Source organism: Pagrus major, chromosome 5 (assembly GCF_040436345.1).
Source record: "Pagrus major chromosome 5, Pma_NU_1.0".
NCBI lineage: Eukaryota > Metazoa > Chordata > Actinopteri > Spariformes > Sparidae > Pagrus > Pagrus major.
In genome coordinates, this window is record NC_133219.1 from 26113756 (window position 1) to 26132045 (window position 18290).

At 37.7% G+C, this 18290-nt stretch overlaps 1 protein-coding gene across 2 annotated transcripts; it reads left to right on the plus strand.

Annotated features, from left to right (window-relative positions):
- The first annotated feature begins 139 nt into the window (after positions 1-139).
- On the plus strand, positions 140-17572 carry wdr35 (WD repeat domain 35). 2 transcript variants are annotated; one of them, XM_073466775.1, is made up of 28 exons: positions 140-536; positions 642-759; positions 1565-1636; positions 1785-1877; positions 1962-2090; positions 2290-2423; positions 3079-3244; positions 3346-3491; positions 3716-3841; positions 5391-5576; positions 5935-5970; positions 6077-6137; positions 7048-7192; positions 7625-7694; positions 8093-8146; positions 8269-8378; positions 8501-8720; positions 8827-8907; positions 9287-9423; positions 10455-10658; positions 11328-11474; positions 12604-12736; positions 12852-12962; positions 14091-14255; positions 14575-14715; positions 14882-15038; positions 16510-16750; positions 17066-17572. In XM_073466775.1, exons 1-28 carry the CDS (start codon positions 513-515, stop codon positions 17214-17216), a joined length of 3558 nt encoding a protein of 1185 aa, XP_073322876.1. In that variant the 5' UTR covers positions 140-512; the 3' UTR covers positions 17217-17572. The 2 variants fall into 2 exon arrangements, with proteins under 2 accessions (XP_073322876.1, XP_073322877.1); XM_073466776.1 differs by lacking the exon at positions 5935-5970.
- The last annotated feature ends 718 nt before the right edge of the window (positions 17573-18290 follow it).

The following is an 18290-nucleotide window of genomic DNA, read 5'->3' on the forward strand; positions in this document are numbered from 1 at the left end:
GGTCAAAGGGACAATTCTTCAAGAGAATGCCTACCACCAGAACGCTAACACGAAAAACTACAACTACCACAAAGACCCTAAACCCAACGCTTCCGGTTTATGGTTACCACGGGAGACCGAGGGAAGCTACAGTCTCTTGAGTACTAGAGTCGTCCAATACAGTCAACGAAACGTCGAATTTAATTTTTTTTCCAATACATTTGCTCACGTTTTTCACTTCAACCCGTGTCGACTTTATCATTTATGAGGCTGCATTGAACTCTTAGCGTCTTTGGTACTTGGTAACTGTCGCTTTTAGGCACGTAACTAGCAAAGCTAACGATACAAGCTAACGTTACATTCACCAGATCGAGGCCTTATGATGTGTCTAGCTAGGTTGAAAAAGTTAGCCCACTTTAGCTAGCTGTCTAGGTTGCTAATTTACGTTAGGTTAGTGTCTGGATATGTTAACTAGTTTATCTCCGTTTTAAGCAATTCATTTAGCATACATATAGCCTAACGCCACCACCACCATGTTTATCTACCTCAGCAAGAAGGTGAGTGCCAAACACCCTCTTGTGCTCTCTCATCTGTCAGTATGTCATGACAGAAATGTTAGAGCGATGGTTAACAGTGTGGCTTCAATTTTCCGTGTTTTATAGATCGCTATTCCTAACAATATCCATCTGAAATGCGTGTCCTGGAACAAAGATCAAGGCTTCATTGCCTGTGGAGGAGACGATGGTCTTCTCAGAGTACTAAAACTTGAAACCCAGACAGGTAAGTTCAGGGGATGGAGATAACAGCCTGCACAGTCCTGGTACAGTTTAATGAATTTCAGGCTTTAGACTCATATTAAACATGTACCGTACAAATAGAGTTGTTTGATAGAGAAGTTCTCTACCGTGTTAAACTGCGATATACTGGATACAAAGGAACCCAATGTACAACCTAAAATGACCAAAGTACTGTCAGTCATGTCACTAGCATAAAACTGAAAAGCTTGTTGATTGGTCAGAGTTACTTTCTCATTTGTTAGACTGTCAAAACTTGATGACATAATACTAACAAAAATATTATATAAGTGAAGTCCTATCCCATGGCCAAAAGGACAACATGTGTGAAATGAGTTATAAAGTCCACTGCTTACCCATAAACTGATGTTGGCTGGGCCTGGTTACAGTGTCAGTGTCACCATTAGTCCTTGTTTACGTAAAATATTCTATTCCCCTTTTTTCCCCTTAATCTAAAACAAGAACTGTAACTTTGAAGAATAATATTGACGTTTATCTGTAACAATCAAGGCTGTTGTGTAATATCAATGTGATACGGATTTGAGTTTTTTTTTTTTTTTTTTAACTCTGTAAGAAATCAACTTTCATTAGCTTTTTGGCTGTGTTCTGGTACCTCAGTGTCCCGTCGCTATAAGTAGTTGGACGGAATGACTGTTATTATTTTATTAAACCAACAGAGAACAACACCAACAGTAAAGTTAAAGAAACAATTAAAACAACTGCTTTAATTGCTTAAATGTTATTGAGGTTCTGAACCTGATCTCTTTTACTGTTATCTGCTTTATCAACAGATGATGCCAAAGTTAAAGGCCTTGCTGCCCCCAGTAATCTGTCAATGAACCAGACTCTAGAGGGACACAGTGGTAAGTTATATTCAGTGGTTGTCAAATCTATCATTATAGGTTAGTAACAAGTAGCATTCACAAAATAGAAGATATAGTTTGGTGGTGAAAGGATGTGGAGCAAGCCATTGGAAAGTGATCTGACAGTTTGTGATTACAACACTTTCAGGTGCAGTACAAGTGGTCACATGGAACGAACAGTATGAAAAGCTGACAACCAGTGACCAGAATGGACTCATCATTGTATGGATGCTATACAAAGGTGATTACTGCCGTCAAACTAAAAATAGAAGTTGTCTTGTAATAGGTACGGCTTTCATAGTTATTTGTCTTCACCCTTCCAAAGGTGCCTGGTACGAGGAGATGATTAACAATCGGAACAAGTCGGTGGTAAGGAGCATGAGTTGGAATGCTGACGGGCAGAAGATCTGCATTGTGTATGAAGATGGAGCAGTCATTGTTGGATCTGTAGATGGTAAAAACAGATTTATATTGTGTTTGCTTAAAGTTGAATAAATGCTGATAAGTCACAATGTGTTTACAGTACAATCAGTTTAGCATTAAATAATTAAGGCTCTCTTGACAGGGATTGCTCTGTTCACATACTGAGGGAATGAGTACAAACATGTACAGTGGGACAAATGCCTTTTTTTCCCTCTTTTTTTTTTCCGTAGGAAACCGAATTTGGGGAAAGGAGCTAAAGGGAAATCAACTTGCTCATGTGGCATGGTCGCCAGACAGTAAGATCCTCCTTTTCGGCATGGCCAACGGGGAAGTACACATCTATGATAATCAAGGAAACTTCATAGTGAGTGCATACGTTTAAGTTAAATAAAAAATGCTGAAAAGGTCAGTTCATCTCAATATGTACCAGGGCTATGAACGGTATTATGATTAGAAGTGCTGTATCGTAGGCAACTGGACGTGTTTCAGTTTCTTGCCGATGTTTCACCTCTTATCTAAGAGGCTTCTGTTCTGACTAACTGGATGGGAGTTGCAGGCTTTTAAACTCTGGGAGTGCAATATTTTCAGAATATCGATATCAAAGTATTTGGTCAAACATATTGTAATGTTTGATTTTGTCGCCCAAACCGAGCATTTATGAAGTGCTTTTGAGTTGATTTCAAAATGTAGAGATAAATATTGTGTGTATAAATGTGTCTTAATGAAGGATTGTGGTGCTACAGAAATGCACGGTCTATGATTTATATTCTTCAGATGTAATTGAACAAGCTAGTTTGGGACAGATACAAGCCAAAAGCTCATAATCATCATTATTATATTTATGTTTTATATATTACATGCAAAAATCACCAATCCAACTTAAATTGTAACTCACATCACTATGGCAAAGTGATTTAATATATATATACTGTATATATATATATATATATATATATATATATATATATAAACAAACATTTTTTGCATATTGTTCTGCCCAAATTTGTGTTGTTTTTCAGATGAAAATGACCATCAGCTGTCTCACCAATGCGACTGGAGCTGTCAGTATAGCAGGTATCCACTGGTACGCGGGGACTGGGGGCTACGTGGAACCGGACTGTCCATGCCTTGCGATCTGTTTTGACAATGGAAGATGCCAAATCATGCGCTACGAGAATGATGAAAGTAAGGAAAACAACTTCTAAACATGCAGTATATTGTCTATTTTACACCTCAATAAAAAGTTTACCAATATTGATAAGCTATGCTGCTGCCCTGTTCTTCAGACCCAGTGTGCATTGACACAATGATGAATGTGGTCAGTATCCAGTGGAATCATTGTGGCAGTGTTCTGGCAGTGGCTGGTTCTCTCAGAGCCTCAAATGTGGATAAAGAATTCAATGTGGTGCAGTTCTACACTCCATTTGGGGAGGTGAGGGTGAAGATTTTGTCCCATCACAACGTTTTATATATGAAGATAAGGTATATGCAGTCTAGCATGCAGGGTTTCTCTCACTAACATATATGAGACTTCACAGAATAATTTACATAGAATGGACTGAGATAATAAATAATACAATGTTTTATTTGCTTTTTTCTCTAAGACAGGTAAAATTTCAAATTCTGCATTTCAAATTCTTTTTGCTATTTAAACAGCATCTGAGAACTCTAAAAGTTCCTGGGAAGCAGATGACAGGAGTTGCCTGGGAGGGAGGAGGTCTGCGTATTGGCCTGGCTGTGGACTCCTACATCTACTTTGCCAACATAAGACCTGACTACAAGGTAAATGCAAACACTTGTAGCTTGTAGCTTGCTTTTATTACAATATTTGGGGAAGAAACAATTCTTGGAGACACTCGTAGACAACCTAAAACCAAACTTTAATCTGGTATAAGTTTAAAACACTTGACCGTTGCAAACTAGTATGTCAAAAATATCGAAATATCGATCAATATTGATGCAGAATATTTTAAACTTTTTCAATACTAATTTTCCACAGTATCAATACTGATACCAGCTGTGCTTTCTTACTCTCTCCCCTCTCCGACAGCAAGTCAATACACACACCACTGCAGTGCCCACATAGGCCCATCTCTTCTCACTCTTCTGACTATGGTCAGAGGTGAATTACCTTAAATACTGTTGTGCTTAACACACAGTATACAAGCCTTTTTATATTTATCTTTTGATGAAAATCTAAAATTGTATTCCCTCAGTGGTGTGTCAATTGAATATGGTATCAAATCTAAATATTTTTCAAGGTATTGTATCAATTTCAGAGAGTCCAGTATCGTGACAGCACTACTGAACACTCAGGGTATTCATCACGACAGAGTTAATAAAAACAGATTAAGGCAGACATGGTTCCATATAGCAACATTGATCACAAATTCCAAATATGTCACATTAATATTGGTCAGCCCCATGTGTCCATAAATCCGTTGAGTGTTTAGATTAAATTGGGGCAAAATGTGTCTAAAGGCGATGTAGAGTATGTCATAAAATGCATGGTTTGCTCATAAAGGCACACACTGGAACTGGTCGACTGCAAAGACAACACCTTGCTTGTAGGTTCTGTCCAAGCAATATTTGGTGATATTTTTTTATTTTGGTAATTTGGTATTTGGTGTGTAAGTGTTTCTGTCTGTTGTAACACATTGGAATTGACCACGTAGTACCAATATTATTCCTTTTTTAAACAAAGATGGTGAAATTAGTCATAGTAGAGTAATAAAGTCCTTGGGATCACATTCATTTTTTTTTTTTACACTGACAGATGATGTGGAAGTTTGTTTTGTCTTAACTGATGTCCTCTTTGGTGATTGCCAGGATAGTCAATGTTGACCCATACAATTGTATAAGTAAAATTTGTCTTTAAAAGATGACAATTCTTGTAACAGGGTGCTAAATTCTCACATAGAGTCCAAAGGCTTTTGCGAACCCATATCCTTCTGGTTTTCTTTTTGTTTCTCTGTGTAATGTAGAGCAGAAACAGGTCATCAATATCTATTTTCCTAACCTGCTGACAAAGATGGAGTACTGTCTACAGAACGTTATCGTTCCTCAGTGTAGATGCTCACATCTTAATCATTATAGTTACTGCTTAACATTTAATATTGATAATTTGACGTCATGGCTCTTACAGTATTATTCAAAAAACTGTGAAACCTAACCTGAAAAACAAAGACCAATACTTTCTTTGAGCCTGTAATTTAATTCTGACAAGGTTTTTTTTTTTTTTGAAGAAATCATGTCTTGTATTTTATCATGTTTCTTGAGTATAGTCTACACAAGAGATGAATCTCACCAGCTTCTTTCTGCCTCTTTATAGTGGGGCTACTGTTGCAGCACAGTGGTGTACGCCTACACAAAGCCAGAGCGACAAGAGTACTGTGTGGTGTTCTGGGACACTAAAAACAACGAGAAGTTTGTCAAATATGTAAAGAGCTTGATGTCTATCACTACCTCAGGGGACTTCTGCATCCTAGCCAGCAAGACAGATGACACCCAGCCTCAGGTACAAACACCTCTGGATTATATGTCCTGACATAGCAACACATTAATTTATTCAACCTTTATTTAATCTTGAAGAATCATGAGGGCAAGCCCTCATTTTCAATGCTACAGTGAGAGGAAAACAAAAAAAGGACTTGTAATGATCTGTAAAACATTGCAGGTTGACTTGATTTGCTAGTTTAATGTATGACTCATAGATAAGCTTATCCACTGCTTTTGACATATCGTCTCTAACTCTTACATACAGTAGAAAAAATACAGTATAGACAGTAGAAGATACAGAGTGAGCTGTAATAGTAAGGATCACAAATGTTTCTCTGCTGTCTTGCCTCCTGTTTTTCTAATTCATTGCCACACAGGAGGATGCTGAGTTAGAGTCTGGGAGGCATGCAAGGGTAATGTACAAATTAAAAACACACACTCAAGATGAGGACTATTGGTTTTGATAAAGGATCATGAAATGACCTGGAGAATAAGGTTGCACTACTGTGTGTTTTTCAGTATGTCCTGATTCTGTGCAACTCCATTGGGACACCACTAGACTCAAAATACATTGACATTGGTAAGTTTATACAGTCAACAGAGAAATAATACAGGAGTGAAATCTTCATATTCAGTAGGTTGATCAGACTTCCAATTTACCATAAGGTTGGTGTATTTCTTCAAGCCAATGTGCGACATCACACACTGTGTATAGAGAAACATTGGCTGGCATTCTGCCACCTGCTGCCCACATGGGCCCTCAGCATCCTATAGCAAATAGACAGTGAGCACTTGGCTTCTTCATATCTCACAGATATTCAGTATTCTGTCTCTGCTTGACATACTGCTGAATGTTTGCTGAGAAATTCAGGCTGAGACACTTTAAAGTCTGCAGATTTCAATGCCTCTGTTGTCTGCATGGGTTTTTAGAAACCCAACCTTGGTAAATAATAAGAGAGTGGACAGAATTGATATATGGGTAACTCCGTTAATTTTACACATTTAAGTGTGTTAACAGGTATTGGGGAGTACTAATGTGACATATAGTAGATATGTGAAAAAAGTATTATAAAGCCTTTTGTGGCTCCAGAGGAAGCTGCATGTAATCTAAAAAAAAGTCCTTTAATGATGTTTATCAGTCGCTCAGTTGCATTGTGGGCAAAGTAGGCACCAGGTTTTGAAAAGAAAGAACAAAACAGAAGATTCAAGAAATTTAAAAGGCAATATCTCTTGTTTTGCTGTATCGATTTTGATTACTTTTTTAAAACTGTCTACATGTCCAACAGTGTTATAGGAGTGCAATGCTAGACCAGTGGACTGCTTTTAATTTTTTTCATGTATGCATTAGTACTCCCCAAAACCTGTAAACACACTATAATATGAAAAAGAAATGGTGGAGATACCCTTTATGCTGCTTCCAAAGCATAAAAAATGATATTCACTCTACACTGATCTTCATCTTGAAGTCTGTCACTTGTCTACTTGATCAGATCCACTGTTTGTCACCATGACCAAGACACATGTGATCGCTGCATCCAAAGAGGCTTTCTACTTGTGGCAGTACAGAGTGGCGAAAAAATTAACTGCTCTGGAGATCAACCAATTGACGAGAACTAAGAAGGAGGGAAGAGAAAGGTGAGGTTTTTTTGGACATTAGCACAACATGAACAGTATAATGGATCCACATGTCATAAGGAGTGTACTTAACAAAGCCAAGTAGTGGGTGGGGACAAAATAGACTAACGTCAGAACTTACAGTCAACATCAAAGAGATCATGGAAAGTTACAGGGAGGCAAGATAACCACAAGGCTGGATTCTGTGAGTCAGTGGATGAAACCTTGGGTTAACTGGCTCACTGTTTCAGTGTAGGGTGTTTGTACTGCCAGTGCTGTGAAAAGGATTCATTCATCTGAATCAAATGCCATTGAGGTTCCAAAAAGGCTGGGCATGACCTAATGTTCTGCCAGGGCTATCCTCACACCTGGACCATAGTTCACCTCAGTGGAAAGGACAACAGTTTATCTGTCTGGCTACCTCTCATTTGTTCTCATTTCTTGCCTTTCTAGGGTCTACCACATTGACAGCAATCCTTCTGGAGCCACTGACAGTGGTCCAGATTTTGCAAAAGCCTTCACAGTAAGAGACATTTTTACCCCTTAAGTTGTACAGGTTTTGTAACATCCAGGCTGTAGCACAAAATAAAACAAAAACTCTACAAAGACACTTCTGAGCCTTTTTAGCACAGTATACATATCTACTCTATGTGAAGCCTTTTTTGTCTTACTGTATGAAAACAAACTCTTTCAATTCACTGGAACTGTCTTGAGCCTCACTTTAGTAATGTTTGAAGTTTCTGTATAAAATGGATGAACTAAACACATAACTAGTAAATATAACTAGGGAATATAACTAGTATTAATTTAACTTAAAATAAATTATCAGCTCACAAAGCAATACATTTAATTACAATGTAGTATTTTTTTTTACTACAGATAAACTGTATAAATTGTAATGGTTCACCTGTTGTTTTTCAGGCAACTCGAGATCCCATTTGTTGTATTACAGCAACAGATAAGACCCTGATTGTGGTATGTACATGATAGGAACAATGCAATAAAATGAAAAGTAAAATAAGAGTGAAACATTGTTTGTGTGTGTGTGTGTGTGTGTGTGTGTGTGTGTGTGTGTGTGTGTGTGCGCGCGCCTACAGGGCCGTGAGTCTGGAACCGTCCACAGATACAGCCTCCCAAATGTTGTTCTCATCCAGAAATACACTTTGAACAACAGAGCCTACTATCTGTCATTGAACTGCAACTCCAGGCAAGCACTAATTGGTGTTATCCAGATTAGGAGACGTCACAGTTTGTCAAATATGAAAGCTGTTGAATTTTATGTTCATGTTTGCAGTGCTGTCACATAAAATATAATTATTATTTTCCTAGTCGTCTGGCTGTAATCGACATCGCAGGTGTGCTGACGTTGTTGGACCTGGAAGTTCGTAACTCCACAGACGACAGCACAGGAAACCATGCATCTGCAGGAGATCCATCCAAGTTTGAGCGCAAGGATGTTTGGGACATGAAGTGGGCAAATGACAACCCTGATTTGTTTGCCATGATGGAGAAGACCAGGATGTATGTCTTCAGGAACCTGGACCCAGAGGTGAGTGCTCAGGTGATGATTATGATTATCAGCTGGATTGTCTTGTTGATACGAAATAAGGATTAGGCAACTGTTGCAATAATGGTTTGTATCTTAAAAAAAACAGGAACCAATCCAAACATCTGGATACATTTGCAACTTTGAAGACCTGGAAATCAAATCTGTTCTGCTCGATGAAATCATGAAGGTAAACATAAAAAAGCATTTAAGTTGCTGAAAGTTATCCTAAACATAACCACTTAGGACAATATCACAAGACTTATTTTCTCATAGTTTCAACTGAAAGTTTTATTTGCATCTTAAATATCCTAAAGCAGATGGATTAACAAAAATTTAGACATATTGTTGACTTATCTTGATGTTACCGTTCTGTTGACTATGGTGGTAACAGCTGATTGAATAATGACAGAAATTCATACATGGTGTTGTTAACAGGCTCGAAGAGATGCTTTTCACGTAACTGGAACTTTAAAGTATTCACCTTTAAACACTTTGAAAGTGCTCAAAGGTGCAGTTCATATTTGTTGATTTAATCAAACACTTAGTTATGAGATTTTGCTCAACAGGATCCAGAGAGGCCTAACAAAGACAATCTCATCAACTTTGAAATCCGCTCCCTGAGAGACAGTCGTGCATTGATCGAAAAAGTGGGGATTGAAGATGCCTCACAGTTCATTGAAGACAATCCACATCCAAGACTCTGGTAAATGCAAAATTTTAATCTTTAGTTTTAAATCAGCATTAAAACATGGCTTTAAGTTTAAGGGCCCTATGTTTAAGAGCAGTGACAAAGTGCTAAGTCTTGGCCAGTGCATCGAAAGCACACCAAAATACCACACAGAGAAGCGAAGCGATTTTCAAGGTCAAGAAAAGGATTGGTCGGAGTGCTGCTTGTGCTTATTGTTGCATGACCATGAAAATAACGCGCTAGTTTTGCTGATTAAAAGCTGACATGTATATATAGATTAAATCACTGTCATGTGTCTTTTGTCAATTGTTGGCACTGTCATGTGTCCTTGTGGGTTATCTTGATGAAGTTTGTCTGGCCATCTCTACTCATGCAAACAATCCATTTCTCTTCTGGAGTTATTTTGTTGCTGGTTAAAAGCTGAGATGTGTATGTAAAGGTTAAATCACTGCCATGTGATACAAAGCAGATAAAATCAAGACTCAATTAATCATACTCAAGGAATCCTTAATTGCCTGTTGGACAGAAAGAGGGAAAAAAAGAACATTTTCAGGTTGGTACCAATTAATAGCTCCTGCCCTACAATTTTTCATCTGTGCATACACTTTATGCTGGTGTTGGAGGAGGATAGCAGAGTATAAGAGATTTATGGTAAGTCTTTTAAGGAAGCAGTGCGATTGCTGTAGCGTATGTGTGTTCTCTGATTGATGTGTCAGTTCTTGCAGCATCCCTCGAAATCTGGCAACATAAAAAAAATAGCCCTTCCTATTCTATGAGTCAGTTCCAGTCTGTGACAGAACTCTCATAGAGTTCTAAAGTTGTGAAGTTTGACACAGATAAATTGATTACAGACAATTATTTGGTAAAGACCACTTACAGTACATATTTAGATTGATTAAATAGACTTCATACAGCTTAAGCACCAGTTTAAATCAAACTTATTCATTTTCAGAGGGGTTGTAAAGATTTATGCATGCACATCATTTCATGAAGCCTCTCTGGTAATAGTTTCTAAGCGGCCCCTCTCTCTGTTTTGAACCTTGTAGGCGTCTGCTGGCTGAAGCAGCCCTTCAGAAATTGGACCTGAAGATGGCTGAACAGGCCTTTGTACGTTGCAAAGACTACCAGGGCATTGAGTTTGTCAAGCGCCTGGGCAACCTGCAGAGTGAGCCCATGAAACAGGCGGAGGTGGCAGCTTACTTCGGCAGCTTTGAGGAAGCTGAGCGTATGTACCTGGATATGGATCGCAGGTACATTTAGCCTTATTTGTCAGGGCATATTCGAAGATCAACTTCGAATATCGAAGTTGACATCAAAACTTACACTAATGAATTCAATTACTGTTTGCTTTTGCTCAATATGCTGTTTTTAAAGGTCTCATATTGTAAAAAGTGAGTTTTCTATTTTTTTATTATAAAGCAGGTCTGTGTGCAGTAAAAATAATTGGAGTATCAAAACAGTCAGTCCACAAGAAATGTAACAACCCATATTCAGAAACTGTGCCTATAAACGAGCAATCAGGACTTTTGTAAAGTTGTGATGCCACAACTGTAAAGTCATACCTCAGTAACGCCCCCAGCACACCTGTGGTTGCAAAAACACCAGCAGAGTGATTCAGAAACACGGTGTGCGTTACCTGCTCAGGCCTGTGAAAGCTCACCAATCAGAGCATACTGGGCTTTTCAGGAGGGGGGGGGTCCTTAAAGAGACAGGCACTAAAACAGAGAATTCAGACAGAGGGTAATTAGACGTGCTGAAGCAATGGACAGTACAAAACATGCAAACATTTTCTGGTAGACACCTACAATAAAAGTATGAACTTGTACATGGGCATAATATGGGACCTTTAATGTCAGTTTTACCTTAATGCCACTGCCAGTGTTTTAGGCATGGTCTGGTGGATGTTTTATTTCTTATAGGGACCTTGCCATCAGCCTGCGGATCAAGCTGGGAGACTGGTTCAGGGTGCTCCAGCTGCTCAAATCTGGTTCTGGTGACTGTGATGACTCTCTACTGGAGCAGGCATACAATGCAGTTGGAGACTACTTTGCTGACAGACAGAAGTGGTATTTAAACTTTGTTTACCCTTTCTCTGCTCGTTTAGTGTATTTAGTATAGAAACAATGTCTACCCATTTTAGAAGTTTTGTAATATGCAATATTTAAAAAGATTATCTAATGGTACATTTATCCCACCTGAAAAACGTAATGAATTCCCAATAATGTGATAAGGCATTACATTATTGGTAAAAATGTTATTACAATATCAGTCAGGACATTTTATTACATTATTATTTATATTATATATATTACATTTTCGATCAAGTGAAAAGTTAAAAATTATATTACATTATTTGGTGCTACAGTATTATAGATGCTAATAAAGGATAGGTGAACTTGCTGTCAATTCTGTTTTGCTCCCCATATCCATATGTACATTGAAAGAGCTAGAGCTAAGACCTTCCTAACATGTTTCCAGTGTAAGTGATGGAGGACAAAATCCAACCAAACCTAAGCAAAAATGCATTGTGATGTTCAGCTGAAGCTAATGTGAGACTTCAGCAGTCTGAGTTAGCCAAATCAAGTGTGTATCTTCCAAAGTTACCATCATTTGAGTCATTTTAGATCTTTTGGACACAAGGAACAGTAATAAAGAGTGGATTTTGGATAAGATACGCACTTGCGTAACTGCTAATGTTAAACCTAATATGTGTATTACAACTATGTGCGTAATTATTATCATGTGCAATTGTCCTCCTTGGCCATATCTATTAGTAAAAGACAAATAGTGTATATAGTGTATAATGTATATGGGCTTATTATTGTTAGGATTTTTTCACTTTCTCTTTATATTATTCTATTTTTGTCTTGCTTGTTCTGTTTTACATTTTTTATCTATAACTCAGTCACTGTTGTTCCCTCTGCCTATGACTCTTAAACTGTTGTAACACGTGAGTTTCCCTGCTGAGGGATTAATGAATTCTTATCTTATATTAGCTCCAGTTTAACTTGAATATTAACTAAGTAATTACACAGAATGGAAACTGTGGGTTTTGTCAACAATCACTTCCATTGGAATAGCATTATGCAGGGACCTAGGGAATCAGAACGGTGACCAATAACTCTTTCATAGGATTTATTGGCATGTGAGAATTGTACAAAGACATTCAATATAAATCCTCTGTTCTGTTTCAAGGGTCAATGCAGTGCAGTACTATCTTCAGGGTCGTAACCAGGAGAGGCTGGCAGAATGCTACTATATGTTAGAAGACTATGATGGCCTTGAAAGGCTGACCGCTTTGCTGCCAGAGAATCATAAACTTTTACCGGTGAGCCATGTGTTCCACTTGACCAAAAGTAACTCTATGATCTTTTGTTTACATAGAAGTTGCAGACATCAGTGACTCTGAATCTGAACTACTCTACTGTATCTCTGTGTTGCAGGAGATTGGACAGATGTTTGCCACTGTGGGCATGTGTGAACAGGCCGTGAATGCCTACCTTAAGTGCAACCAGCCCAAAGCTGCTGTTGACACCTGTGTCCATCTGAACCAGGTGAGAGACATATGCAAACCCTGTGGCACCAGAGTTTCTGAGTGACACTCTGAACACATACACACTTTGGTAGCTGTGGACCACAGCAGTCTCTGTGGCACCTGCTGTCCTCCCACTCCCATCCTCCTCCTGAGTGATATCTAGCCCTAGAGTGTGAATGCTGCTCTCAAACTATGCTCTTCCAATGTCAGTTTTAACATTTGGTTCAAGAAAAAATGGTTTGGTTGGACTCAGCGAGAAAGAACACAGTTGGCTGTTGTTTAAAGGATGTCACATGTGTGTGTATTTGTCACTGTATTAATCCAAAAGGAGAAATTGCAGACCCAACTTCCTCCCTTCTCAGTAGCTTCCTTTTTGATGCTGTGTTTTTGACAGTGAAATGAACAGGCTGTCACTTTCACTGTTTCCTCTTAATCTTGCAAAATACAGTGGCTTTTTGTGTTATCTAACTGTTGTGCTCTGATTGTAAGTGAGATGCTGTGGATTGTTTTCAGGAGGGTTTTAGTACTGGAAGCCAGAAATTGTATTTTCTGTTTTTAATTAATAGTCAACTACTTTGATCATTGAGAAAAAAAAGATCAAAATTCCAATTTATTAAATGTGAATAATTTCTGGTTTCTTTACTCCTCTATGATAGTTACTAGCATATATATCTTTGGGTTGTGGCAAAACAAAACATTTGAGGATGTCAACTTGACATTTGTCACCATTTGCTGGCATTTAATACACCAAACAACCAATTTGATTAATTGAAAAAATAATCCACAGATTAATCAACAATGAAAATAGTCGCAGCCCCAGTCACACATCATGCTTGTAGGGCTGCCCCTTAAAATCAGATTTTAAATGAGCGCAGAAAAAATCTACACTTCCATTAATGAATGTAAAAAACAGCCTTCTAGTGTCAAACTGCACAGACATCATTCTTTACAGTGAAGCTCAAACATTCAACTGTAGAAAAAAAACATTTTTGACAGGAAGGGGACTTTAAGTTACTGTTGCATTCATAGGACTAACTATTATGATCATTACTTCTGCATGTAGCTTTTTAAATATGGTATTTATCAAATTAATAAATTAATCTCAAATAATAACGCATATTGTTTTTGAATGAATGTTTTCTCCAAGTGGAACAAAGCGGTGGAGCTCACCAGGACCTTCAACATGAAGGAGATTAAATCTCTTCTCTCCAAATATGCTTCACATCTACTTGAGAAGAATAAAACTTTAGAGGTGGTGGAACTCTATCGGAAAGCCCACCATTTTCTTGATGCAGCAAAACTCATGTTTAAGGTGGGTCTAATGTATGTTTGCATGCTCATTACTCTGGCCTCATGACAAGTGTTCAGTATTATGTGATCTTCATTCAGATAAATGGCTTCCAACTTTAGTATTAATAAGACCCTATATATTAATTATATCAAGTATTTTTGAATAAATGTGAGTCACACTTGGGGCCTTATTATTGCAGGCCATTTTTTATGGCAAAGTGTTTCAAAAAGATATTTGAAACGATTATGAAAAAAAAGAAAAAATCTAATATGTAACTAATTGATTTCTGGAATTATGTGTTTGTGGGCGTATACCATGGAATTTGTGTGTACTGTTCCAGATAGCAGATGAGGAGGCAGAGAAAAGAACCCGACCACTGCGGGTGAAGAAGCTCTATGTGCTGGCAGCACGTCTTGTTGAAAATTACCACGAGCAGGTGAAGACGTCACAGCAGAGCAAAGCCAAAGGGAAGAAGTCTGAGGTAATACATTACAGTATAATTTGTACAAATATTGTGAATGGCCCGTTCTAGAGCTGTAAAAAGTCAAGATTGTATTTTAAATGTATAAAGACATCATATACTGTATGTACTGTATACCAAATACTAGTCCAGTATGCAGTGTTAATCCTGTATTTGCTGTAAATAGGCAACATTTGCACTTGCTGGGCTGCTTGAGGAAGAAGCAACCTCTTCAGACAATCGTATTGTGGACAATGCCTGGCGTGGAGCGGAAGCATATCACTTTTTTCTTCTTGCTCAGAGGCAGCTGTATGAAGGCTACATGGAGAATGCCATGCGCACAGGTACACCATCACATGCACTTCACTTTATAGATAGGGATTTAGTACATGAGTTATTATTTAGCTCACATAGAGTATTCCCTCATTTCAAACTGTCACTTGGAATTATTTTTGTCTTCACAGAATGAATAATCAGTAAAAGGTCTAGTATTTCCCTGGTTGTCTCTCCACACATTGTTGAAGTAGACATTATACTGACATGCAAAGCATTATGAAATTTTATTAGATAGATAGATAGATAGATAGATAGATAGATAGATAGATAGCAGTGGATACATTCAAGTACAAATACAATCAAAATACAAGGGCAAATATAGAAACAATAAAGTACTATATACAATAAAATGCTTGAGTTATAAAATAGAATACTGAGGTAAATTAAATAAAATGCTGAGTATAATTAAAATATAGTATAATTTGTGTAGATAAATAGGCCTGCCATTAGTCATTAGATCAATATGCTTATTAGCTTTACAGACTAGTGAAGGTAGGGAAAGCACCTGGACAAACTGAAGAAGGTGCTAATTTTGTCAATGCTCTGGCTGTCATCTCAGTTAAAGCATTATTCCACAGGCTCCTATTTCATTTTAGAATCAAAGGCAATACTGTACATGGCGCAGTATAATGCTTAACTTTTAAAACTTTGTATCCCTCCTAATGTTTAATGCCATCTGACCAAAGTCTCTTTACAAATGTAAATCTAAGTTGCAGCTTATCATAATATGTCAAAAAGACTGAATTTGTTGACAGTAGGGCTGTTATGATATCGGATTTGCACTACATGATTTCCGTGGCTGAACATATTCATGAGAACAATATTATCACAACATCTATAGAAATTTTGAAAAAAAATGCTATCAGTTAGATTTCTCTTTGTCTTTGTTTACTGTGTGGTTTGTCACTTTTGGAGCAAATAAATTACACTCAAAATACAAATGTAAGGAGGTGGAGAGACAGTCTGTAACCATAACTGTAAAAAAAAAAAAGGTTACACAAAGAATTAGACTCAATGAATAGTGAAAAGGCAACTAGATGAACTGATAAATCCAGCTTTATTTATTGCCTCTTTCATTTATTGTGCCCCTTGGAAGAGAAATGATGTCGTACAACGTTGCCCAAAAACAGCGAACAAATATATAAGTTGAACCTAAAGTCACCTCCATTTCTGGCTAAAGCCATGTTCCTGCTCACTTGTGATGATGGTTGACTTGGAGCTGAGCTGCATATCGTTGCTGTCAAAGAAATTCGACACCAGATTTAGAGATACATGCTTTTGACTTGACAGCGACAATATGCAAAAACATGATCCATGCAAAACAGGTTTCATCCTTCATGTGAGGCCACATATATCTTTGTTATGGTTTACACTTCTGTGTGCTGTCACGGAATTAAGTCAAGTAAGTTTCTTATAATAGACACAACCAGGCAGAGTGGAATCAGTCTAACTATCCACTATTCCTCTCCGTTTGTAAAGCCCTTCACCTGCGTGAGTATGAAGACATCATCCCAGTGGTGGAGATCTACTCTCTGCTTGCCATTTGCGCTGCAGCCAATCAAGCCTTTGGCACATGCTCACAGGCCTTCATCAAGCTGGAGTCCTTAGAAAATCTGAACCCTGAACAGCGGCAGCTTTACGAGGATCTGGCCCTGGAGATCTTCACAAAGCACACCCCTAAGGACAGCCACACGCTGGTGCTGGATGCGTCATCAGTGGGGTGAATGTTTTTAAATTATAAGTATTAAAATATGAACCAGCAGTGGCCATCGCAAGACAGTTTCATGGAGATGCAGTAAACAACCGCCTACTTTATTCTTTATCTGCATTTTCCCACTATAGACTCAACACTCTATATAGTGTACATGGCCTGTGAAATATTCTCTGTAAAGAATCCTTGTTCTTAGGCTTACTTAAAAAATAATAATGTTGTCTATGTTTTAGTCACTAAAATGGAAATTTGACCAACAGGCCACTCTCTAAAAACTCCTTGTCTTTTTTTTACCCTTCTAATTAAGTATTTTTCCCCTTTTAGGGCAGTAGGAAAATTACCCACGTGCATTGTGACGGGTCTACCGATCCAGGAGTACCAGTTCTGGATGTGCAGTGTGTGTAAACACTGCGCTCTAGAGCATGAGATCCGCAAATACAACTGCTGCCCGCTGTGTCACAGTCCAGTCTCATAAGAACACTTTTGGAGGGAAAACCACATTTCAAATCATTGTTAAATACTTAAGCCCACATTCATTTACTTTTTTATGAGAACAAAAATGATTTACTTGTAACAATAACTGCACTTCGTTTCAACTTAATGCTTAAAGTTCTTGAACAAACTATGTTTTTTGAGAGGTGTCAACAGTGAAAACATAGCAAAATATATGTTCAGTAAGCTTTACTTTATTTGTGTTTAATATTTGAGTTATTTTTCTTTTACCCTAAATGTTGTAAAATTCATGAATGAACACAACTGCTTTGTTATCTATTTTTATATGGAAGTAAACAGTGAATAAACAGTCACATAAATATAACAGTTTAAAATGTATTTTGATTGGGTTTGTTTTGTTGGTTTACTTCTTTATTTCGTGCTGCCTTCTTGACCACTGTACATGATGTGGAAAATACTGTTACACAAAGGACCAATGACTTTAAACCCATTACCACCAGCAAGTCCAATTGCAAACCAGCAATCAATAACCACACTTAGTGTTTAACAAATAATTATCCAGTTGGATGGAGCTGCAAATACTCAATCATTTGCTGTTTCCAACTTGTTAATGTGAGGATTTGCTGCTTTTATTTGTCATTTTTGATTGTAAATGAAGAGTCTTTTGGTTTTGGACTGTTGGTTGCAAGAAAGGGGCAGATTAGACGATTAATGGTGAAAGTAATTAATAGATTAATCAATAATAAAAGTAATCGTTAGTTGTAGCCCCAGTGCTAGAACTCTTCAGTACCTCCAACCAGATCAACCTCTTTAAGAGGGGTATACCTTGAGCTCTCCTGGGGTCAGTTTGGTAGATAATGAGGTCACAGTTCAAAGAGGAATTTGCTTCTGTTGTGGTTTTAGGGCAGAAATTTTGACCATAAACATTGATTGCAAGGTGAATAATTCACACAACACTAACCTGCATTTGATATAATCTTCTGCCATCTACAATCAGTAAATGGCATCAGTGGGTAGGCTGCAGCATCATTGTGTAGAAGTTACTTTTAATCTGTTTCATCTGACTGTTTAGCATAGGCTATATGAGGGATATTTT